This window comes from Eurosta solidaginis, chromosome 3 (genome assembly GCF_040869045.1).
Source record: "Eurosta solidaginis isolate ZX-2024a chromosome 3, ASM4086904v1, whole genome shotgun sequence".
In the NCBI taxonomy this organism is placed as follows: domain Eukaryota; kingdom Metazoa; phylum Arthropoda; class Insecta; order Diptera; family Tephritidae; genus Eurosta; species Eurosta solidaginis.
The window spans coordinates 9735775-9761574 of record NC_090321.1 but is presented as its reverse complement, the minus strand read 5'-3'; the positions used below and the strand labels follow the sequence as shown (position 1 = coordinate 9761574).

The window sequence follows — 25800 nt, the reverse complement described above, 5'->3', positions numbered from 1 at the left end:
TATTGCAAATTTTTTTATATGTTTATACGTAATAATAAAATGTTACGTATACGCACCGGCACTCATATTTTCAGGTGGTGCGGATATACTTCCGTGTAATTGGTTGGTGTTTAATTAAACAACGTGCTTATAAATAAAATATATTATAGCGAATGATATCAAGTATAGCACATCGCCAGGCTCGTCGAGAGAAGGGGGATTACCCCCGGACCCCGGGTTTCTGACGGGGTCCGTAAATTAGAAGTACTAAGACATTTTTTTGTTTAATTCAGGAGAGTCTTCAGTTGTCCCGTGTGCAATTTTTAAGCCGAATTTCAAAAGCAACGAATATCTGCATTTCGTTTTAATATTATAATGAAATGTGAAAAATAAAAATCTATATATATAAAAGGAAAGGCTAAAATATGTGTTAGTTGGTCGCCGGTGTTTGAAGAGATGCGTCGGTTGATTTTGTTCGAACGTGGACCCGGCTACCCCTAGAATGTGTTTATAGAATATGGATAACAAATGAAAGCTGTTGATGAGTGCTTTAGTACAGAGTAATATATTATACCGCTGTGTGACTAGGGTCTCAAGATATAGGCCAAAAGTGGACCCGGATACCCCTAGAATATGTGGGTAATATGGATATCAAATGAAAGCTGTTGCTGAGAGCTCTAAAGTAATTTTCATTGTGATATTCGATTTAGACGCATCAACCTGGCAAAACTGATAAATATGCATGCGAAGCCGAAATAGAGACATGAATTAATAATAGCCACATACCTATTTACATACATCCTATTCGATTTGCCTGAAATTTGGTATATACGGAGACGAAGATGGAGATAGATGAAGCAAAAAAGACTGAGGGAGAAGTGAATAAAAGGATTAAGAAAAAGTGAAGAGGGCGAGGGCAGAGTTAGACGGAAAAAGCTTTTTAAAATGGATGGGGTATTCCATCCCATTTCGACCAATTTTGAACCCGACCCCTTTAGAATTGGCTGAAAGTTTTTTTTCTTCTTCTAGCTTACGAAAGACGTTTTTCAGAATTTTTTCAAATTTTTTCATCCAACTCAAAAAAAGTTATGAATTTTTAAAAAAAACACCGTTTTTGTTTTCAAAATGCTATAACTTTTTCAAAAATTGACCGTTTGGGATCTTTTTTTTTTAATTTGTTTTTAAATATACTTTGCGTAGTAATACAAGAGTAATAACGCTTCGCCTTGTGTAACGATGCGTGTGAAAATATTTTGACAGATAATCGACTGAATATCTCAATTTCCATATTCATATTTTAGTTCCAGCGTTTGGCTCACCACAAAGTTAACTTGAAAGCAATTTCGGGTTGGTAGCACGCTTATCATTTCAGAAAGGTTAACACAAGTTTAATTTCTTCATACACCAACCATAATGATGTACAGAAGCAAAGAGAAATATTCCAGTGGAAATTTTTGTCAAATTTTTTCAATGAAATTCTTTTCATTTTCGATATTTCAAGAAAATATACAATCCATTCTCAAACCTGTTTTTGAAAACAAAAAAAATAAAATTAAGAAAATTTTAGGAAATTTCAAACTTTTTATTTGGAGCTCTCAGAATTTTTTTTTTTAAGTGCGGTGTTTTGTAGCTTAACTAATTTTAGTCTAACAAAACAAAAATTATAGGTCAATATTTACGTTGATTTTTGACATTTTTTCCCGAAAGGTGTTTAGCGTTTCTTCCATTTAAATAAAATGTTCACACTTTGTGTGGAGGAAAATCTATAAGATTTCTATTGAGAACTTTGATATACCTATAATTTGTACTTTGTTAGCTTAGAATTGGTGGTACTACAAACAACACACTCAAAAGAATTCGGAGAGCTCAAAATAAATAGTTCAAAATTTTAGTAATATTTCCTTGAATTTTCCTAATTTTTCGAAATTGTTTTTGAAATTGGTTTGCATATTTTCAGTTACAAAATAAAAGGAAATTTTTTCACAAAATATTGAAATAAATAAATTGAGTCGATCTAATAGCCACAGCTATTTTATGCTCGCTACTGTATTTGTGAATTTAATGCAATTAGTTGAGATTAGTATTGCCTCTATTTTCAGTTTACTGCATCATCCTACCTCTTTTCAAAAAAAATATTCTGCCACAACACATGTTTCTTTTCAAAAAAGTGCCTTAAAATCAATTTATCTTATCGATAAACTTTGCGCTAAGCCAAACAAATTACTGCTGACCAAAAACAAACAATAAAAGCGTATTTACGCTTTGGCACATAAACTTTTCACACTTTCTTAACATTCTGCTACATAAACTTTTCTTCAACTACTTTTCCCCTCCCAATCTCTCTGACACAGTAATTGTTACACGCTCGGCGTATTTTACTCCCACCACCCCCTCCAAGACATTGGCTTACTTTTAATACCCGAACGCATAATCACCCTTTTATGTGTGCATTTTTAACGACTAATTTAAATTAACTGTACGCGCCGAAAGGACGTTGCTGAATGAAGTATAAGATAAGACAAGTAGTAAGAAAAGCAATTGTTAGTGTTTTTGTAGTAAGTCTTTGGGTGTTATAATCGAATTTGCTATTTTACTTACGCGATATAAAGTGTTAAATTTACGAGATAAAATTAATCGCTGCAGCTGCTGGAAAACAAAGTGCTATTAGCTAATAGATGATGAGGAGCCTGAGGAAAACAAATAGAGTGAGGTAGAATGAGATTGGTATATTGAGGGCAGTCAGAAGTTATAACAGCAAACAAAGTCTTAGTGATTAAGCAGAAATGGACTTGCGAAACAGCAAGAAAAAATAAAACAAGACAGCTATCAAACTTGCCGACAATATCGAAAAAGTTTGGCAGCACTTCATATTACATTTTTTTTGTCTTTGAAATTACATCAGAAGATTAGCAGTTTGTCACCGTTCCTAGTTCATTAAAAATTAAGTGTCAAGGAAAATCGTTTTATTGGTGTTCCTTTCCTGCTACTAACAATTAAATTTAATTTTCTCGTCAATGAAGATTGAATACCAAAGCTGGCGCAATTACTATAAATTAAAAATCAGTTGTAAGCCGATAAATTTGTTAAGTGATCTATAAGCAAATATTCATAAAATGAAGCAAATGTAAAAGAATTTAAATAGCAATAAAGTGACAGGTCACTAATTTTATTGCAGTTAAACTCAATTAAATGTAACGAAATGCAATGAGGCAGAGGTTAATTCTAGAAACATGGCTAATGTTTTGGGAAATTTTGAGAAAGTGTTTGCGCTAAAATTTTGCATAATCTAGTGGAGAATTGCAATGTGATACGATTGAACGAATAGTGTTTGAGCACAATAAAACTGCAGCATATTGTCAACCCTATCAGCAGTCAGACTAGCAATCAAATTTGATTGCAATCTTAGAGAACAACAAAAATTGCAATCACAGTCGGTTTTAATCATTTGTATTTGTAAAAACTGTAACCTACAGTCACTTCTGAGTTTTTTATTGCAATCACGTTTCGCTTAAAATCACTGATGGTATAAATATTACAATCTACAATCATTTGTATGAGTGCGATTGCAATCAGTTATTATTGTCAATATTAATTATATGATTGCAATAAATCATTAATGGCAAGCGTGTCTCTAATAAAATCAATAGTTATAAAAAAAAATTTACTGAAATCAATTCTTTTTTTTTGGTAGATCATAAGTATGTAAACGAAGAGCTTACAATCAAGTTTATTGTAGATTGTAAACTCGCAAAAAAAAACGAATTAAATTTTATTACAATCAAAGATTTTCCTGCCTAAATTTTTTAAGCTCTGCCCGCAATGACCAATAACCAAACGAGACCAACAAACATGCTAATTTCAGGCTAAGTTTTCCCTCACAAGCGGAAAAGCCGAAAAAGTTTACAGTGGGGCTGTAACCTCACTCTACACTGACTGGTCCAAAATGGCCTGCGTGTTAGTGTCGGAGCTTACTACGAACAGTGAAAAGTCACAATATTCATACGTCTTCCAAACTCTGCTAGTATCTTCCGAGCCGATAATCGTATAAGCGGTGGTGTGATACGCATCTACTGGGACAGACAAGTAGCACTACATTCCCCATATATCATAAACTGCAAGAGGGCATTATGTGAAGCAGCAAACCTTGCGCTCATCACGCTCACTTGGGTCCAGGTCACAAGAACATTGAGCGCTATGAAAAGGCGGATAAACTGGCAAAGGCTGATGCATCGTTAGACACCGCTGAGGCAGTCACAGTGCTCCGGATATTCTCATCAGTAAAGGGTGACAGTTTATCAATCTCAAGAATTCAAAATTACCCAGCAAACATTGCCTGACTGCAACCAGGGAAAAATATAATCTCGAATACAAAATAAATATTCAGGGTCACATCTAACCTTACGGGATATTGGCCGTTTGGCCCAGTCGCGGAGAGAATGTTAAACCCCTTTAACGAAAGGTGCACGAGCTGCAGAGTGGACTGTTGCAAGGAGACGTTCATCCATTTCCTCAGCGTGTGCCTAGCCCGGTGAAAATTAGATACTGAACTCTAAACAGTTTTGTGCTGCCCGACCTAAAGACGATGTCGAAATGCAGATCTAACTGAATGGTTTGAATAAACACACAGCACACATAATTGGCAGCTATCAATCAATCATAAATAGAAGCGAAGTTGGAACACAAACAGAGGCCACCCCTGGATTTAGGGTCTTCGGGTGTGGACAGTCCTTAAAAAGTCGTCCTCGGATTATCTGCATACATTGAAACACCCCCCACATATAATCCAAACTATCACTCTTATTTATATCCCATTTTCAACTTATTCGCTCCAAGAATAAGTACATTTAGATCTGTCAAGCATCTTCAATCAAATTATATCAAGAAAGCATAAAAATTTCTTAAGAAAGGCATACAAATATTTTTCTTGTATTAAAATGAAAGCATATCATGAAAAATAGTATGAAAGAGAGTATTTATTTGCATACAATAAAAACGCCTTTCTTAGAAAAAGAAAATATTTAAAGACATTCATGCGTGTGTGTCAGTCTTTATATGCGCCAGTAGGGATAACCAGACATTCGCTTGTTTGCCACTTTTCTTGCTTTTCTTAGCAACCACAACAAGTAGGATTTTGTCAGTCAGCCGGCGGCGAAACACATATATGTTAATCAGATAGAAATAAAATGAGTCAAAGAAAATTATGCAAAAGTTTGTGTAAAGTCACAATTCTGTTAAAACTGACTCAACCACAGGCGACAGAGATAAATGTAAGCCATATGAAGGGTGGAATGTGAATGTGAATACAACGATACACCTCTATAAAATATACATTGAGGGCGTAAGCACCCTATATACATCGACAGGTCAAACATGGCCTGCAGTGTTGGTGCTGTTTCTCCAAACAGCTAAAAGTGGCAACACCCATCTGTCTTCTAAACTCAGCTAGTATCTTCCTAGCATAGGTACAAGGTAGGAAGTGCCTGCATTTTCTTGTAAGGGAATCGGGTAAGTGACGGTGACATACGCATATACTCGGACAGGGAAGCGGCGCTCAAAGCACTTGACTCACCATATGACTTCTCTAAAGCCGTCGCAAACTGTAAGAGGACATTACGCGTTGCAGCAAACCTTGCACCCATCACGCTGACTTGCGTATCAGCTCACAAGAACAGGCGGATAAACTGGTAAGGGTCGATGCATCGTTAGAAAACGCTGGGCAGGCACAGTGCACTGGCCACTTTCATCAATAAAGAGTGACATTCTTATCAGCCTCAATAAAACCGCAATTAACAATTGGTACTCTACGGATATTTGCAACATTATCAAGCAAGCATGGCCTAACTGCAACCAGGAAAGAACAGATACCACCCGCAAAACCTTCGGAGATTATCTTTATCGCTAAAGCAGCTACAACAACAGAGTCTCTTCTAAATATGTCTACGAAAGAGATATTCAGGATCACATCCACGCTATATAGTCAACATACGGAGAAAACGTGAATCCCCTTTAACGGCAGGTGCCGGAGCTGTAGTCTGAACGGGTGTAAGGAGGCAGTCATCCATTTCCTCTGCCCTGTCGAAATTGAGGTTCAGAACTCGAGGCAGTTTTGTGCTGCCCCACCTGGAGGCGGTGTCAAAATGCTCCAAAGAGAATATCAGAAGGTTTATTGATCTAACCAAATGGTTTGAGTAAACACACAGATTACAATTTGTAATTGGTTACAGGAGAAGCGCTACTTAGGTCCGGCCTCTTCGACGGGGCAGCACAGCAACCAACCACCCAACCATCCTCGGTAAGCGTATATCTTTGGGTGGGGAAGAAAAATATTTGCTGTAATTCAAGGCATCTTTTTATCTTATTGTACTAATCGCGGTACTATAAATGGCCAAATTACTGGCCACAATGAAGTTTAACAACGAAGGCTTAATTTTCCGTTTTCTGCCATGGTTACCAAAAATAGGTGGTCGCATCCGAAACTTGTTCACCCTTCATAGTTTAGTTGTAGATTTCAAAAATAGACAAAGGTACGCCGGCAACCTGACATATCTTGCATAACTTTTATTACTAGTTTAAAGAGTTATTTTCAATTGTATCAAAATCGATGCATACTTTTAGGCCGAAATTGTTCTTTCCACATCATAAAAATGTGTTTATGCAAAGATTTATTTCGCCCGCATTTAAATTTATAAATAAGTGTGTATTTTCAACACAAAAATATTTCAATTTAGATACATTTTATGAAATTTTACCGCTCTCTCAACACTGAAGCATACATTCAGGCGCACGCTATTCAAAGCAAAGTCATGCCACAAACTAAACTTATATTCTACCACAGTTTCCCTTCAATTGCAAAACTTCCGCATAACGGTTGAGGATAAAACAGCAAAAACAGCAAAGTTAAATGACTGCGCTGGCAGGCAACTACAAGTAAATCAACTGCGATTACAACAACAATTAATCACCAAAAGAAAAGCAAAAGAGACTTAATGAAGAAATGCGCAGATAATTGCTGATTAAACAAACAACAATTGATATATTGCCCAGCGCTTTGCAGGTTTTCCGTTTCCTTTAGCAGCCTCTCATACTCGTGCCTTCCTTTCTTTTCTGCTTGCCCCTCATCCGCCGTTGATAGCAAAGCACAACATTAGCTGGCGCCATAAAATGGATTGCATTCAATTTCTAAAGCAAATATATATGCACGTAATTTTCTTTGTAAGTAGTGTGCATCGTAGAAAAATAATTACCATTACAATTACCATTACCAATACTTTTCACCCCAACTTTATACCTACATGTTTCACTCTTTAGTTGTGTGGTATCTGCAAAGTAACAGTGGATGTTATTGCTGCGCCTGAAAGCCAAAGCAATTGGCATGAAACGGATGTGTTTCGATTTTTTGTTGTTGTCTTTGGTATTTTTACATTTTCGAAATCCTCAAGGGTTTGCTGACCATTATAAAAATTACACAACTATTGAACTGTTACGACGAAACGTTTCTTCATATACACAATCACCCTTTGAATGGCATGCTGTCGTCCTCCAGCTAGCGTTTTACTCTTGTGTGTGTTGGTTTGTATGCTGTGTGTCGTCCATTCATGTCTCTCTGGGGTATATTAATTGCGGCAATTGCATTTTTCACTCGCAAACCTGCCACAAAAATAGAACGTAGTGGCAGTAGAGGGATTTCCGCTGACAACGCAGCTTAAAGAAAATAGTGGCTGGTAGATGGCAGAATTTTACAAAGGCGGCAAGAAACATGTAAAGGATATTCTGGCATGCGAATTTAAAGGAGGAAAGAGAGAGCGTTGAGGGAAAAATAGCAACTGCTTTGACTGTCTTGAATTTAGTTAATTACTCGAGCAAATTGTAATGGCGTTGATGATTTCAAAAGCAACAAAAAACTAAGAGCTGAGTGAAAGGAAGCGAGGAAATATAATAAAAATATGTAAAGGTAAAGGAAATGCCATAGGAAAGCCAAGCGCGAGTGGAACTTGTTCGGTTAGCATTTGCCAATTCTCTGGTGTATAATTTTGCTATATTTTGTTCTTTATATTTATTAAATTCAGGTTGGGTTTGAAATAATTGGGACTTTAAGGACCAACCCTTTAACAAGCCTAGGCTATAAGGGAAATTGTAATTGATTAAGTACTATGATTTAGGCATAGAAATCTAGATTGCCCACACCGTTAAAATAAAAAGTGCCGCATTACTGCAGTTATAGCTCTAGTCACTACAGAATGCTAGCATCGAAAAGGGAATATTATTTTTTAGGTCTGCCTTTAGGTTGTAAAGTCCAGGCAACTAAATATGTAACCTTTAATTGCTGGAATATGGTAATTTATAGCTTTAGGTGCAGCATAAATATGTCTATTATTTATTTTTGAAGACTGTTAAAGAAAGGTATTATGCAAACTCCTTTTTGTTGAATAGATAGGGTATATTTTTGCTACCAGTCTAACCAAGAGCTCTACAAATCATAGCGTCTAACTAGGAATACGAACACAAGTACCTAAAGTTAAGCATCTCTTAACAGCCACCATGTTAGTGAAACATTTTTGTTGCCGTCCAATCGAAAAATACAAGCACAAATATGTGGGTTTTCCAATAGTCAAGTTATGCTGATTTGTTACTTTATGTACCAGCAGGAATAGTTGTATCCGTCAAAATTTTTTTAGGATTGATTGTTATATTAAGAATAGGGTGAACGAGGAACTGTGGAAGCCCCTCATCGATATTGGGTGAATTTTCACTTACTAGCCTCATCCACAGTTCTACAAACAATGGCGCCCAACGTTGGACACGATATCGTATAACTGAGTTTGAAAGTGTCATACTGGTGAGTTATCCAATTACCTGTGCATTTCACCACTACATACATCTGTTTGGCGCCATTGTACCAACCACTTACAGAAGACCATATTTGAATTCCTCCTGAGCTTACGTCTTGATAGACGGGGACATATGTATGTACTCGCTTCGCATATATCCAGAATAGATATGCAAAATTAGCATAATAACTAAAGCTATTAGACTCTTAAAAAATTTTAGTTTCAAATTTATCAATCGGCAGTGTAGCAGGCAGTATTTTAATTTACCATAAATTATAGGAGATGTTACTCTTGTATACTCAAAAGTAAAAAATGCTTGCTTACAAGTGAGATTTAATTAAAGAAATTTTTCAGCTTTTGAAGTTAAAAAAATCGAATAACACTTGTATAAAAAATATGTTGAACATAAAATTATAAAAAATAAATTATATCAACTTAGCGGTATTTGAAAAACCTGATATTTACAAGAGTTATATTTTATTCCACACCATACGAAAAAAGGATAAAATTGCTGTTAAAATATAAAAAGTAGAACCCTGTGAGTGTATGAGATTATTAGAACTTCTAAAAGTATTATGTTTTGAAAAATAATTTAAAAGTTGTTATATTATATCTAACGATTTTAAAAAAATGTTAGCTTTTTAAATGACTTGAAATTACAGTGGTACTGTATTTTTTATTTAAAGAAAAATTTATAAATTTATTTAGTTGCTATAAATTTTTAGGAAGTTGCTATAAAGTTATAGGAAGTAAAAAATATCTATAACTTTTATGCAAATGAACTCCGAGCAAAATTTTTTTAATTTTTGAAAACTAATAGTCGTAAGTTCTTTATAAATTTCTATTTAACAGTTTAGAGTTAAATTCATTCAAAGAGTTCACCCAGACAGCTCTCTGATATTAAACTGTGCCTTCATAATTCAATCCAACACCTTAAACTCGTCCCTTTAGATATTTGCGTTCCTTTCTTGCAAACCCGCATGTTTTCTATATTTATTACATGTACATATATGTACATATGTATGTATGTCGCCTATCCACAGCATGATTTACGTTTGAAAACATTTTCAATATAAAGATTTATATCGCGCACATGTTTGCCACATGCAATATTCAATTCATAGAAAGAAGGCAGTGTTTCTTACGCAAAAAATAAAAAAAAAATGAATTATCAATACATCAAAAAGAAAGTTGGCAAAGCAGCAAAAAAATAACAATAAAACCATGCTTCGATAAATAATCAAAGAAAAACATGTGACATACATGAGCAAAACTTAGCCGCATACATAAATAAATATTGTAAAACAAAAAATATGTAGCATATCTAAAGGCGCACCCCAATCATGAGCAGCACGATGATTGTTTCATTTTCGTATATGATAATAAATTTGTATAAGCTTGTCAAACGGTCGCTGTGACGAATTTACTTGCATAAAATTTTGTGTTTTTCTTCATTCCTACAAGAGATTAAACATTTATATTGAATAACACACTGAAAAAGAAAAATCATGTGGGGGTCTTTGACAAGAAAAAAAAAAAAAAAAAAACAATTCAACCCTGAAATTGAGTGCGTTTTGTGTTTTTTTTTAATTCTGTGATGAGCAATTTTTGCAGATATAAAAATATATCCACGCCCACTCAGCTACAAAATAAAAATTCATTTCCCTTACGCCTAAATATAGTCTTTATGCAATAAAATATTCAAAGACCGCAATTCATAAATACTATAACTGTGCACATTTTTCTTATTATTTATTGTCTACATTGCAGATAAACTTCTTGGAAATTTAATTTGCTACTACCACTTCACTGCGTTCCAATTCAATCAAATAAAAAATAAAATTCAATTTATTGTTGCTTTTTCTTTGGTTGTCTTTCTTTAAGTTCATCTAAGCTATTGATCATGAGGAGCGTTGCCAAAAATATTTATTTTCAAAATGATTTGTTAAACAGCAGGAGAATTCTTGTTCTGTGAAACGATGAGGTGAAAAAAATCATACATTTAGAAAAAAATTGTCTGAATTTAATTTTTATAAAAACTTCACAGAATTAGAATTCCCCTAGTTTTAGTTACTAGACCTTAATTAAAGCTTCTTAGATTTAAAAAATTGCATGCAAAAACCTTACAAAATCTTAGATCTTATAACCCAAAAAGGCTACATGCTACATGTCTTTATGTCGCTTCCTCGCTTTGAGACGTTTTCCGTTTCGAAAACTATCGTAGATAGCTAATTGAGCTCTTAGGTTGGTCCAAACTTGTTTACCAAATTCTTGACCTCAAACTTGCAAATTGTAAGTTAAATTTAAATTGATGATGTGCACCTCCATCTGTGGGAAAATCTGACCTTTGCATTTTACAGCTCATTTCTTGAAAACTGTTCAACAAACTTACTCATGGGAACTTGCGCTTCCTGTGTTTCTTTCGAAAGTTTAGTACTTTACTAAGAGCTATCTCCCAAGCTTAAAATATCTACCACATGTACACATGGAAATCTTCATGCACTACTTCCCGGATATTGTAAACTGTTGCGTTAGATGCTCTGAGCGTTTCTCCAAGCTGTTTGAAGCATCTGTTAAGATTGATATTGTCAAATCCATATTAGCGCGACCCACGTTGGGCGCCATTTTAAATTTTTAAGAAAATGTTTGACGGTAGATGTTTCGAAAATAAGCCATTGCTACTATTATTTTATAGTCAAAGATGCTTTCAGACGCGGGACTATGTTAAAAATTCAAATAAGTATTCGAATTTGTTGAAAAAAAAGAAAAAACTTTAAGGCCTACTTGCAGAACAGAAAATTAAATGTTTAACTCAGAGCTAACCTAACAAAAATAACGTGCCGTTCTGCAAGTGGACCTACAAGATTGTTTTAATGGAGTTTTCCCTAAAAAAATGATAATTGAGGATTTTTATCATGTATTTTTCCCATAATATCCAAATTTTTGGAATATTTCCTCTGGCAACGCTCATCATATATAACCATTTATTTTATCTTTCACGCTTGGTTTCAGCAAAAAAATTATGCAATCTCATAATGGGCTTAAAATAATAATTTTACGTTTCAACCGAAAACTTGCATATCTGTCATAAATAATTTCATACCTTTTGTACTTTGTAAATTATAATGAATAAACCTAGAAAAACCTAATATGTCTTTAACACAGATTTGTGTGCATTAATAACAATACTTAATACATTTTGGATAGAAATGTCAGCATTCTATAAACATGCCACAGTGATAGCCTTAAATCATGGATATGACTAGCACAAATAATTGCATATATAAATGTTTATCAATTGATATTTCATCCTCCTTTTCTTATTTACCTTTTTTGCTGGCCTTTTTGTAAATTGTAATCGCTGATTTGTTTTTCCAGTCGATTTGATTAGGAAATCTCATTGATAAATATTTGTAAGCATTACAAGCTAATTTTACTTGTGCCTTTTTCGAATATGAAATTTAATAATAAAGAGGATCTTGAGTCTTAGTCCAGCTGAAAAGAAATGATTATGGCAATTTAACTCAGTCACAAAAGTAATTAAAAATTAAAGAAATATTTATAAATTTTATATTTTTTTTTTTTTTATTTAATAATTCAGGAATATAATAAGATATACTAGAAACAAAAAGATTTTCCTAAAAAAGAGTTTCTTAAAAAAATTGTAGTAACTTTACTATAATTTAAATATATTTAACCATTGCATAAAATTTACCAAAAACTTGTGATCGATATATTTTTCCATTAATAATGATAGGAAATTTCCCTATAAAAACTATAAGAATAGAAATTATGTTAAGTTTAGTCCTCAAAGAAATGAAAATTAGGCTGCATTCAGTCTTTGCACAAATACGCTCAGGGAAGGAATAAAAATATATCGCTAACAAAAATATTTTCCTATAAAAATTATAGCAAATTGATTAAAAATAAAATATTTTTACCTATTACAAAAAAATTAACCAAAACAATACACAATATATTTCAATAGATCACAGTAAAAAAAAAACCCAAAAAATTATAGGAAGCTAGTTGTAATCAAAATACGTGAGAGTTTTACACAAAATTTCCAATAATAGCAACAAAGTTGTTTTTATCTAAAAAACAATTAAAAGTAAAGTATGAGTTAAATTAAACAACAGCTAATTTTGAACTAATTTATTCAAGAGAGACTTTTCCGTAAAAACATTAAAACAGTTTGCTATAAAAGCTAGTAGAATGATATAAAGTAAATAGCAATAAAACCATAGTATAAAGTGTATATCAAATCTTGACATATCCATCACTATGGTACTACTTAACCCTCTATAACTTATCACCACGAAATAATTTTATTTCAATTAAATCGGATAGATTCGTGAATAAAAATTCGTTTTTTGTATGGATACTATTATAAAAAGGGGAGTGTAGCCGACAGGCAACAATGAGCAACAGTGGAAAGAAAATTATCAGAAAAGTTATTAGCGATTAGGAAAGGTGGAAATTTCTTTCTATTGGAACTTTTGCGTATGCTTCGTTCAAGGAGTCCGCAACGGGATATATTTTAAAGATTCTGTCAACGTCAGGGTGGCTCCTTGGAAGACATTTGCTATTGCCATTGAAATGAAGATTTTGCCGTATCTTTTCAAATTTGTTACAAGACATAACCTGTGGAATTAGAGTTGTGCCTACGATGGAACTCCAATGGTTGATTACCCTGGGTAGCTGGACAAGTGACATACGATATACGACACCAATAAACTGTCGGATTTCTATCTCAGATACTCTAAAATTATTGTTTACATCTTTCTGTGCCAAATAGGGGGTTGTCTCATACAAATTTTTTTTATAAGTTCTGGCCGAAATAAGTAAGGAAAGAACTGAATGGGAGTCTCAAGCTCCAAGATATCAGATTTCAATGAATCGTTTCCAGTAAACGACAGCTGCTCTGAGCTCATCTCTAAACTCATTTTCTTCCAAAGTAACGGTAGCTTTTCAGTTTTTTGTCCATTTGATGGAGGAGCTGAAGTACTTGTGATTTCTGACCGAAATGGGGCGACCTCTACCGCTCCTTCATGATTGAAGTTACGGTCGTTATCGTTCACGTACTCTACTAATTCATCCACATGAAATTCGCCTTCAAAAGAGTCTTCATTCAGCTCTCCGAAATCTGAGATTAAATCTGTGTCGAAATCAGTGTCAGCCAAACTATCATCATCAAAGTCGGGACCATCTTCACTTGCGTAATCATCATGGCTGGCGCAGGCGATCTCGCTGTCAGTGAGAGTTCATAGTCGACGGGACATCCTAAAAAAATAATAAGTAACGCAGTCACGGTTTTCATGGAGATATATCTAAAGAAAATAGTATCACAATAAACTCTGAACTCTTACTTTATATATTTTTACAAAAAATATCCACAGTATCCACAAAACAATTTTTTTTGATATTATTTATATTTAGCACTTGCACAGTGTACGAAATTTTCCACTTCACTGGAACAAACACATGTTTCGTAGAAAGAATGAGACGTAGGCTACAGTCTACAATGCTTGAAAAAACGAAAAAATAATTTCTGCGTGAATTTACGAGGGTTAAATGGTATGTTGCCATTGGTCTACAGTATGTTACAGAGGGTTAAGAATAAAAATTATAGCAACTTTGAAGATTTGAATTTCCAAAGACATTGAATGGCAATGCGTTTAATGTATTTTGGAAGTATGGAAACGCTTAGAATTGTGTCAACAATGCTTGTTTTAAAATTATAGCTCATTTATTTATTTATTAAATTTTCGCAATGTCGGACAAAAATTGTTGCATTTACGAATATGATTTGGGGTGCTCGATACAAAAAATATTGCTCTTAAGGGTCCAATAAAATGTGTAGTAATTTATTCGCTTATAATTATAATATTAGATGCTTACAATTTTTTAAAATTAGGAATCTCTTTGCTGATTTTTGAACTTTATTAATATGATACATAGGATATGTTTAAGGCTATGCTTTCCCTCTGTACAGACATTTACCCAACCATCTTTCATTGTTTTCCTGTACATTAATGGCGCCTGTCACTTTTTGAATGCTGCTCATTTACAGTATTTATTTCCATACCCACTTTCAACTTACACTCTTGAGCTCTGACGTCAGGCTACGGTGAATAGAGTAACTAAATTTATATACTAACAAATCCTTTGTATTTTTTCAAAAAAATATCCTTTGAGTTACCTATTATCATTATCATTGTGTAGTATATTTATGCTTTCATAAATTTTTGTATTGTTTTTGTTCCCCTTCAGAATTCATCCAAACCATTATTTTCCTGTTATCGGAGCAGTTCAAACTGTTTTATTTTTTAATTAAAATTTTCAAAGAATTGCAAAATACTAGCTAATATTTAATGGCATAGGGTTTTAATGCAAACAAAAAGTTGAGGCATTTCCTCATAAAAAAAAAAATAATAATTCTAATATTTTATTTGAATCGATAGAGATGTGCTTTTCATTACTCCCTTGTGCCTGTGCTACCGAAAGACATAATAATGACAGACAATATCCTTAACTAAAAACTTTGACATAGCAACGCATCCTGCCATTATCCTGTGACGCAATTTCTGTCTGCCTATTTTTACATATTCGCAGATGAATTGAACGTTTTCGTTTGGTGCCTTTGTAGATTTTTTGTAACGATTCAGTTGTGCTTGCAAAGTAGAAAGTAGTAGTTGCTTCTAAATAGAGAAAAGATACAATAAAAAAGAGAACAACAAAAGGAAGTGGTTGACAGCGCGTCCGACCAGGCTGGGCTTCTATGCTTTCACCCATTTTGCCACCACTTCCCTCCCATGCTTCCCTCAATGATATTTTGTTTGTTTAACTTTAAAACTCATAGACGAATTTTCAATAATGACAATAAAGCGCCCAATGACTACGGCCATTTGTTTCAGAGGCAGCAAGCATTGCTCGATTAAATAAAAATCTGAAGAGCAGGAAAGTGTTATAGTGATTGCAAAGCATTAGAATTGTATGAAAGTAAAGACAAAGGAATAGAAAATATTTTCAGAGCCACGGCTGATGGCAGGGGCAGCGTGACGTTGGGAAGAACGAAAATGAATCAGCAGCAAAGGCATCGAAGAATCAATAGCCAAAAGCAGCTGAAAGGTGCTGAGTTTTCTTTGTTTTTACGATAAATTTTCTAATAAGGGTATATTTCTAGAGCGACTCAATAAAAAAATGGAGAGAGGCTAAACTATGCAAAAAAAGTCAAGTTTAATAACTGACGTTGCATTCCACTTTATACTTAGTTTTACAAGCAATCAATACAGAATTAGACAAATTTGTAAGTCAGGATATTCATACTAAAACAGCCTAGATGATTTATGCATTATGTAAGTATGACAACACGACAACGATTAGGAATATATTTAAAAATTTACTATAAAGTATAAGTAAAATTTGTTATATGCAGCAGCGAACACGTAAATATCAGAGCCAATTTTTTTCAGATTTTATCAATTAAACTAAAGAATTTTGTTGCTGGAACAATGCAAATAATCCCAAAAACGTTTTTGAAAGAATCCGAAAACTCGAAAAAATTTGTACGAAAATTTCGAACTTTGTATTTTTAGTTTTCTGAGTTCTACGGAGTACTTTAATTTGCATACCAGCCAATTTTAGTCCAACAAAGTACAAGTTATTAATTCGCATTGATTTTTCACAATTTTATTTTATTTTTTTTTTTTTTTTTTTGTTAAGGGTGTATCATTTTTCTTCCATAAAAATTTATTTTAAGGGCACATGGATTTCAGATATTCTTCGAAAAAAAATTTGTTTAAATCAATGTGAATTTCTAGAGGCCTATAACTTTTGTTTTTTAGACTAAACTTAATTGGGCTACAAAGCTGTATACCCAAAAAAATTTAGAGAAAACCAAATAAAAATTTAAAAGTTTTCGTAAACAATATTTTCGAAATTTTTTTGCATATTTTAAATGGTAATAGGAAGATCAAAAATATCACAAGGTGCGAGACTGAAAAAATTAATAAATTTTTATAAAAAAAGGACCACCCTAATATATATCTTATAGCTAGTTTTTGTACAGACTTGGTGACAAAACTACCTACCAGATTTGTATAACGCTTGCAAAGGTTACTATTTGGCTGTACTCGTTTGGAAAATTCTGTACCGAAATTTCGGAAATTTCTATATTTAACTTTTTTTGTTAATAATATTTTTTCTTTGCTGCCTTTTTCCATTTTACCTCTCTGGACTTAGTTGTCTTCCTTATTTCCGGATAGAAGGCAGCGATAAGCTTAAGCTTTTAACGCTAGATGGCGCTCGAGTTTAGTTGTAGAGTAGGAGTAGGGTTAAAACATTAAGAATAAAGTTATTAAAATTTGCAGTTGGGTATAAAATGTTAGCTACGCCTTAACAACTTCAACAACTTTTTTAGTTGCTTTTGTATTTCTTGCAATATTTTTATTTTCATTTTGTGAGTATAAAATCAAAGCTTTGTTAAATTTCACTTCCGAAACTAAACTCCAGCAAGCTCCTAAATGTATGCTACTAAAAGATCAAGTTTCAGCAGAAAAGAGATTTTTTAAGAATTTTTTTGATAAGATTCCTTTTAATGCCTCTCATTTCATGTTAGTGTAAAACGAATGTAAAAAAAGAATTGCGCAGCCTGCCTTTTCTTGCTTTTGCTTGTAATCACAGCTTTTTTCACTTTTTTCGTTGTATATTTTTTACTTGCTTTGATTGCAGTTTTTTATTGAATTTTTTTTTAAAGCTGCCCGGAAGCCTATTTGCCATTTAATATTCAGCTCACTTACACTTGCTGTCCATAAATTCTCTGCCATTTACTTAACCAAACAACTGCAGCGTATTTTTGAATTTGAGTTTGTGTGTGTGTGTGGGCAGGGATCTTATTATGCATGGTAATCGGTTCCGGTCGCTCACATTTTTTTTTTTTTTGCAATTTGTTCACCGTCAAAGGCGTGCAAGTGGAATAAATTCAATTATTATTTGTTTATGTATTTGGCAGGATATAAGTACAATTTGCGTGGAGGTGCAGTTGAGAAAAAGAAAAGGAAAAAAAAAAACAAGAACTAAAGGAAACAAACAAGCACAGGATATGCCAGGTGTTCCTTTTGTTCTTGTTGTTGTTTATTATATTGGTGTTGTCAGCAAAAGTTTTTATGTCGTATACTTTTTCAGTCACATCTACTTTTATTAGCATAATATAATACAAAATACAATAGAAAATTTGTTTTTATTTTTTTATCAAACGTCTTTTTTAGGCCTTTATTTAGTCACTTAGCTATTCAAATATTGATTTTTTATGTTCTCTTATCTTTGCAGGTAAGCACTTGTCTACGAAAAACAAAAGGATTTTTAAAAGCGAAAGTGATGCTGTGAGAATATGTGGCAGGTGTGTGAAATGGAAGACAAATAGATCTGTCTGAAATATTTTTTTTGTTGCGTTGGGCATTTCCTGTTTGAAGTTTGAGCAATTTGTTTTTTTTTTTTAATTTTTTTTTTCAACTGCTTTTGTTCGCAATTTTTTAGTCTTTTCGGTAATCTTATGAGGAAATCCTTTGATTTTTAGAAGCTCGTGTAACTCTATATATTTTTCTTTTAATTTTTGGATTTAACGCGAAAAAGCTAGAAATCAATGAGACAACAACAACAAAAACATGCAGAGCACTATTAGAATAAGCTTTTGAAGTACAACACTTTATTTTGTTGCCCTACTTGGCTCATTTCAATGATTTTGACCACACAAAATATTATCATCAGAAGAATACTATAATGGAAGAGCAACTAATAGGTCTTTCAACATAATGAAGAAGTTGCTAGGGGCAACGCGACACAAAGAGTAATTTTGTGTCATATGACCCAAAATTCGTGTGATATAAGAGCATTCAATCACTTCAGTTATTGATAGTAAACCGGAACGCCTTTGTGAAATTTTGCATATTATATAGAGGTGAATGGGAACGTGAGTGATTGCGCAAACTGTATTGGTATCATACATAATCTGGCACTTAGAGTGTTTTTTTCACATTACAATTAAAAATATTATTTGCGTCATTTGGAGGCACTTAACTTGTTGTTGTTGTAGCAATAAAGACAATCTCCGAAGAATTCGTTGAGCATTATCGATGCTGATGGTCATTTGCCGGATATAGATCTGGGACGTTCCGGTAGCAAACACTATTAAAGTATAAGCCTGATTTATGTGACCACATTGAACTCTCTAGGCCATCCCGCTCATATACCCAAGTTCTATGAAGAACTTGAAGTCCCCCGAGCCTCGGCTGCTAAAATAAGAGGTTTTGCCACGGGTTGGTTATGTGGATTTTTCGGCTGGAAAAGCCACAAATTGCGCTGGCATCCTTTGAAGGGGTTTGCGATAAACAATCCCTTGATTTATTGGGTATTTTAGTAACCTCTTAGGACAGGCTTACCTCTCACGGCAGGCTTGCAGGCTCACCTCACCTAAGCGTTGGATCTGGATAAGTTAAAGTTAAACATTTTACAGTACTCAGATCAAAAACCGGGTAGAGTGGGATGCTTCTCTCAGTGTAGTCTGCTTTCTTCCTCTGCTGCAAATTCTGCTCTGATGCCGGTATTCCCCGACCACTATTTAACCAAGAAGTTTTATTTCTCGCAGCAATATATAAAAACTCAAAGAAAGTGCCGATAAGGCAACACTTTGTAGCTCTCCTGGTGTATATTTACATGCTTAGTTACTGAGTTGCACTGAAATCCGACTGCTAATCAAATATCTTTAACGTCTCCTTAGACGTTCGTAGGTTCCCATGTTAAAGACTTTTTAACATTTCGATCCCCACAGCTATACAGCTATGAACTCATCGCTAATTTTGTGATTTCCCCTAGGCTTGTTTATGTTTTATGCCTCACTTCCATATAGATGAACCTGAAAATTTTTTGTATCGGACTTGATCACGTTCTCTCGATATTCCTGTGGCCAGAAATTGGGACGAATTTCTTGTATTCTGTCATTCGAAAAGAAAATAAGAAGAAGCGTCCTACGATGAGCTGGGCTCGATTACGACAGTCGGCTTCTTAGCTAGATTGTCGGAAGTGCAGTTCCAACATCACTGTGACAGGGGACTCGTCCCATCTCCATTGTTAAAAGAATGCTCTTTCAATTTTAAATGATTTTTATAATTTTTCTGCGTAACTTGCAGACTTAGTAATTTCCTACTTTGATATTCTGTTAGTTTGGTGTGTTTCTTAACAACCTTTGAGATTTGTGTCAGTTTGCGTTTCAGTTTATTCATTTTTTTTGTGTCGCAATTTGAAGTTGTCTTTTATATATTTTCGCGATTCCTATCGACTTGTTAAAATATTCTAGGTTTTTATCGACTTTCATCGACTTTTGATGTGAAAACATCTTTGCTCACGGTATTGGGAAATACAACATGTAAACGTAAGTGTAGTCACTCCACTACATCGTAATATCCGAGCAATTTACCTTCGTGCTTAAGTAGATAAAGACGATAGCAAACCAAGGCAACGCAAGGTAAGGATAGTAAATTGGAGGAAAGGGAATGAAAAATTGGAATTCAAAACCGAATCTTAAACCGAAGCCTCGAGCTGAGCTGGTTGGTATGTTTTCAATGGGCGTGTCTTTTCTTAAGATGCGTGCACACTAAATGGTGTGAAACTATTTTGCCTATTTGATCAGGCCTGTCGCCAATTGGTCGTCTGGTGCTGTTGTCAGTCACGATTTGCGCCATAAGAATACATGGAAGGAACATATTTCTGCGTAGTGTAGTGCAGTTAAAAGTGTCCTTTGCTTCAGGTGTTTCATCTACGAGGTTTAAACGAGTTATAGATTTTTTATCGAGTGTTATACATTATCGATAATAATGGTTATCCACCATTCAAAACTTATCGATTTTTTATCGAAAATAGCACATGGAAATGTCAAAACTTTAATTGACAGAAAATAAAAATGAAACATTATCAGCGATTTGCAACAGATGGCGTAACGCTGATTAAATATAGTGGATAAAAAGGAATAGAAGTACCAATTTATCAGTCGAAAAGAGTGTCTTAAGCGTACTGATACAGAAGGCATAGAGGACTTCGAAATGGGTCTATCTGCGCAGCTATGGCAGGTGTCTGCAAAATATCTATCTTCTATTCAAAATTAAAAAATTTATTTTTAATTATAGAGAACTTAAAAAAATAATTGTTATAAAAACTTGTTCATCCTTTATCAATAGGCCGATAAAACAAAACAATTGTTTATCAATATGTTTTCAAAAAGTTGTCGTTTTGGTATCGAAAAGTAATCGATTTTGTTTAGCAAAGTAATCGAGTTGTTATGGAATATTTATCAATTTGTTAAGAAAAAGTTAAACATATGATATAGAAGGGTTTTCGCCTTCAATATAAAATCGATCACACATCTGCAACCCTTCGATAGCAAGTTGATAAATAACCACTAAAATGACTTAGCTGTAACTTAATAGTTAACTCTATAGAATTAATCGATTTGCTCGATTTCAAGGACTTGAAAATATTTTTAGGTGCTTATGTTGACTGTTATCAATTATTTTCTCTTCTCTCCAACTTGTTAAAAAAAATAAATAAATGTAAGGCGCGATAACCTCCGAAGAGACCTAAGGCCGAGCTTCTCTTCCAATTTGCGTCGTGATCCTCTTGATTTTCCCAACAAATTGGCTGGACGGGACCTACATGTTTTATGCCGACTCCGAACAGCATCTGCAAGGCAGATGAGTTTTCATTGAGAGCTTTTCATGGCACAAATACAATCGGAGCGCTTGCCAAACACTGCCGAGGGGCGACCCCGCTTAAAAAAATTGTCTTCTAATTGAAAAACCTTATTTCTAAAATTTTGATGTTGTTTTGCCCGGGGTTCGAACCCAGGGCATACGGTGCGGTAGGCGGAGCACGCTACCATCACACCACGGTGGCCACCAACTTGTTATAACATCCTATATTTGGATCGCTTGCAGAGTGATAACCTTCCGCTAAGTATCATCGTTTCGGCGGCTAAACCTCACTTTCGTTGTGATTTCCTCTCACCCTCAGTATCGCTACTTCGTTCTCAAAATTGTGATACTAGTCCGTTTAAACGTAAGTTGAGTTTGAGTGAAGTGGAAAATATCATTCTATACACCATCATCTGCATTTACTAATTCTTTCAACAACACGAAAGTCCTAAAAGCTTAAGGCATATATTAAACCAAATGAACTACCACAATAGTCTTCTAAAGCAACACGCTTAACAATTAAATTTTCAACCCCATTAATTATTTAGCATGCAAAAATTTTCCTGTTTCTCACTTTTTAACCAACTTAGCAATGAAACCACTTTTGTTTATATATTCCAACTATTCTTAATCACACCACATTTGTATTGCAGTTGTTACCACATTGTAGTCATTTTATGTATTAAACATGGGCCAACATTGTGTTTTGGCCAGAAATTTTTGTTTGCTATTACCTTGGCAACATATTTGCTTGAAGCTTTTCATTTCATTGTTTTGTTGGTTGAAATGGGCAGCTAGTAGAAAAAATATATGCAAATGTGTCGTAGAAAATCGATAAAGATAAATAAGACAAATGAATTGTTGGTAATGGAAATATTATGTATGTGTAAGGGTGGAGGGTAAAAGGAAGTAAATTTACGAAAGGCTTATTTATCTGTATGTAGAAAAGGTTATTATTAGACTTCTATAATAAAGGAAAAAATTATAGTTATTAACTAATGAACGAATAACAATAGCTAGCATTTTGACTTGAAGAGTCTATACTTAGCCGTTGTGATGCGAAAGCTGCTGTTTTTATAACATATTTGACATTGGGGCTTTTTGGAAATGTAAGTTTACCAAGTTTTTTTTTTTTTGAAATTATCAATATTCTTTGTTACATTCCGTTTTGCATGGCCTTAACACATCAAGAGGCGCTGCTGCGGTGGACTGTTTTTTTATCCCTAGAACTCACAAAGTTGATCATATGTCTAAAGAGACAAGACTTAAGGCTCACGAGGGGCATGCTAACTGGACGCTTCCTTCTGGTATCACTTGCTTATAAGTAGGCCTCGTCAGTGACAGCAGATGTAGAAAGTGCGAGCTGCAGGAAGAAACAGTTAAGCAAGTTCTGTGTTCTTTCCTGCGCCTGAACTAAGTACTAAGAGCGACAGAGTTGCCAGGGTCGGTACTACGTGTTACGATCCGTGATCGAAACTCATTTTTTAAATCACGATAGCTCTAAAATTATGGATCGGTTTAATGGTATATGCGAACTAGCGACAAATAGTACTCGTTAGATCCGTAATTTATTATAAAGAGCCGGACCCGTGCGCATCCTGCGCAACCAATATAAAAGTAGTTAATCAAATATCAACAGAAGTCAGCTGTTCTATCAATCAGTTAAAACTTACAGTTTGCGCTGCCATCTGGCGTATGGTAGAAACTGCCGGTAATGCAGTGCTGATATACACAATAGCGCCATAGTACAAATAGATTTCTTTGTGTTATCACAATCGTTTATTTTTAACAAATTATTTTAATAGAATATAGCTAAACAAAAGCACTACGACGAAAACTGCCCAAAGCTCGCTAACAGCCCGAATCTCCATCTTTACAACCAAACTTTATTTATAGATTTGGAATCCAAATAATGCCATCTAGCGTATGGCAGCAACTGCCGGTAATGCAGTGCAAATATTCACAATAGGTTCATAGTAAAAATAGATTTCTTTGTGTTATCACAATCGTTTATTTTTTACCAATTATTTTAATAGAATATAACTAAACAAAAGCACTACAACGAAAACTGCCCGAAGCACGCTAATAGCCCGAATCTCCATCTTTACAACCATAACTTTATTTATTGATTTGGAATCCAAATATTGGCGAAAAAGGGACCCGTACATAAAAACAGCGATTAGAAACAATATATACAAGCCGGACCCGTGCGCATCTTGCGCAACCAATATAAAAGTAGTGAATCAAATATCAACAGGATTCAGCTGTTCTATCAATCAATTAAAACTTACAGTTTGCGCTGTCATCTAGCATATGGTAGCAACTGCCGATAATGCAGTGCTAATATTCACATTAGTGCTATAGTACAAATAGATTTCTTTGTGTTATCACAATCGTTTATTTTTAACAAATTATTTTAATAGAATATAGCTAAACAAAAGCACTACGACGAAAACTGCCCAAAGCTCGCTAATAGCCCGAAGCGGGTTAGGGGATCGGAATATACCCGCGGTAGGTATGCGTAACCCTTCAGGTTGTCAGCGCAATATATAGCTTCTCCAAACCGAATTGTCAACCTCACCTATCCGCGGCGAACCCTGTTTCACTAACAGACGAGGCTCTGGCGACCCCAAGCTCCTCACGGAACTTGGGGATGGAGAGGGGGGAATGGCCTGAAGGTTTAATGTGGCCACATAAATCGTTCCCGAGATGGTCGGGCTAGCACCTTAATGGTGCTGTGGTACCGGAGCGTACCGGATCTGTATCCGGCAAAGGATCATCACATCGATAACACTCCCCAAAGCCTTCGGGGAGCAACCTTATTGCTACAACAACAACAACAACAACCGCCCGAATCCATCTTTACAACCAAAACTTTATTTATAGATTTGGAATCCAAATAAGAGCGAAAAAGGGACGCGTACATGAAAACAGGAATTAGAAATAATATATATGATGATGATTATATTAATTGTATAGTTATCGCTTGAGTGAAAATGGTTTTCAGTCACTGATCGTAAAACGTAATACGAGCCCAGATCTCGGGGCGGCAATCAAGCTGGGCCCTAGAAAACTTCCAGTATTTGCCAACAAAGCGCTAGAAAGTAGCTGAGAATAAAATATTTCAGTTAATTCCATTAAAATCTGAAATTCGCAACTTTGCATATTTTCACAAGATCCACTTTTTCCGTTTCTACAAAATCCCCAAAAAAAATATCAAAAAGAATAAATCGAATAATTTACTTATTTTATCCGTATTTATTTACATTATTCTATCTCATCCCTTTTTTCAAATTCGTCCTTTTAAAAGAGCTTATAAGCATTAAATCGAAAGCAAAAATATTCAATCCCACCAAATAAATGCCAGTAAGCTGGAAATATGCTACTTTTCATGCCGGAAAACCTTTATGACTGAAATGGCACAAATAAACTCAGCTGAATTTCCTCGAAAAATAACCAAGTACGTGTAAAATACTAGGGGAGATGGAAAAAAAATTTAAACATAAACAAAAAATATAAAGCTTTTTATATACGATCTACCTCTCTTTCTTGTTTTCTTCGTTTTTGCCTTCTTCAAACTTTTTTTTTATTTCGTACATTTGCAATATTTGTTATATGGCGCCATTTGTATATCTTCCGTTTCCGTTACAATTCCAATTTTAGTAAAAACTTTGGCGTCAAACTCACAAATGTACAATAGAAAGAGTGTGGTAGTGCATACACGAGAATAGAAGCATACACTCAGGCGTAAATGCTACATAGAGAATTCAAAAAACTGGCTAAAACCAAACGTAGGACGACATATATGTATGTAGTATGTGTCTCCATATTTAATAGTGTGACTTGTGAGTAGGACGAGTACACCCTCAAGTTCGTGGGGTCTAATAAAATTTCGATCTGGTCATAAAGATGTGTGTGATGAGTGCCAAGTACTCATTGAGCTCGATGATGGTAACAGTTTTAGTAACCTGACACGTAATAATAACGATACTTAACTATTTGCCTATTTGCAGGCATTAACTAATTACGCTAAAAGGGGTGCCGCTTTGTTCGCGACTTTCTGTTCTAGGAGATTGCGATAGGTGAGGTTTAAAATCACTTCACAGGGCGAATAGTCCATATTTTGAGCGGTCGCTGTACATCCATGCACCAGCCCTAGATACTATAGAAGAGGACAGGTCTAACTTACATTGCGTCGATTCAATACATTAGGTGTGGCTTAATGTCTGCCTTTGATCTTTCTATTACAG

The 25800-nt window shown here is 34.5% G+C and overlaps 1 protein-coding gene across 50 annotated transcripts in view; it reads left to right on the top strand.

The window, feature by feature from the left end:
• The window catches only part of mbl (muscleblind), a 453871-nt gene that overhangs the window by 166999 nt on the left and 261072 nt on the right, over nt 1–25800 (top strand). The window contains exon 2 of one of the 50 annotated variants that reach the window (XM_067770707.1): nt 18138–18207. The exons of the other annotated variants lie outside the window; for them this stretch is intronic. Within the exon in view, the coding sequence (XP_067626808.1) occupies nt 18199–18207 (9 nt within the window). The 5' untranslated portion in view covers nt 18138–18198. The remainder of the gene's footprint in view (nt 1–18137; nt 18208–25800) is intronic. 50 annotated transcript variants of the gene reach the window in all.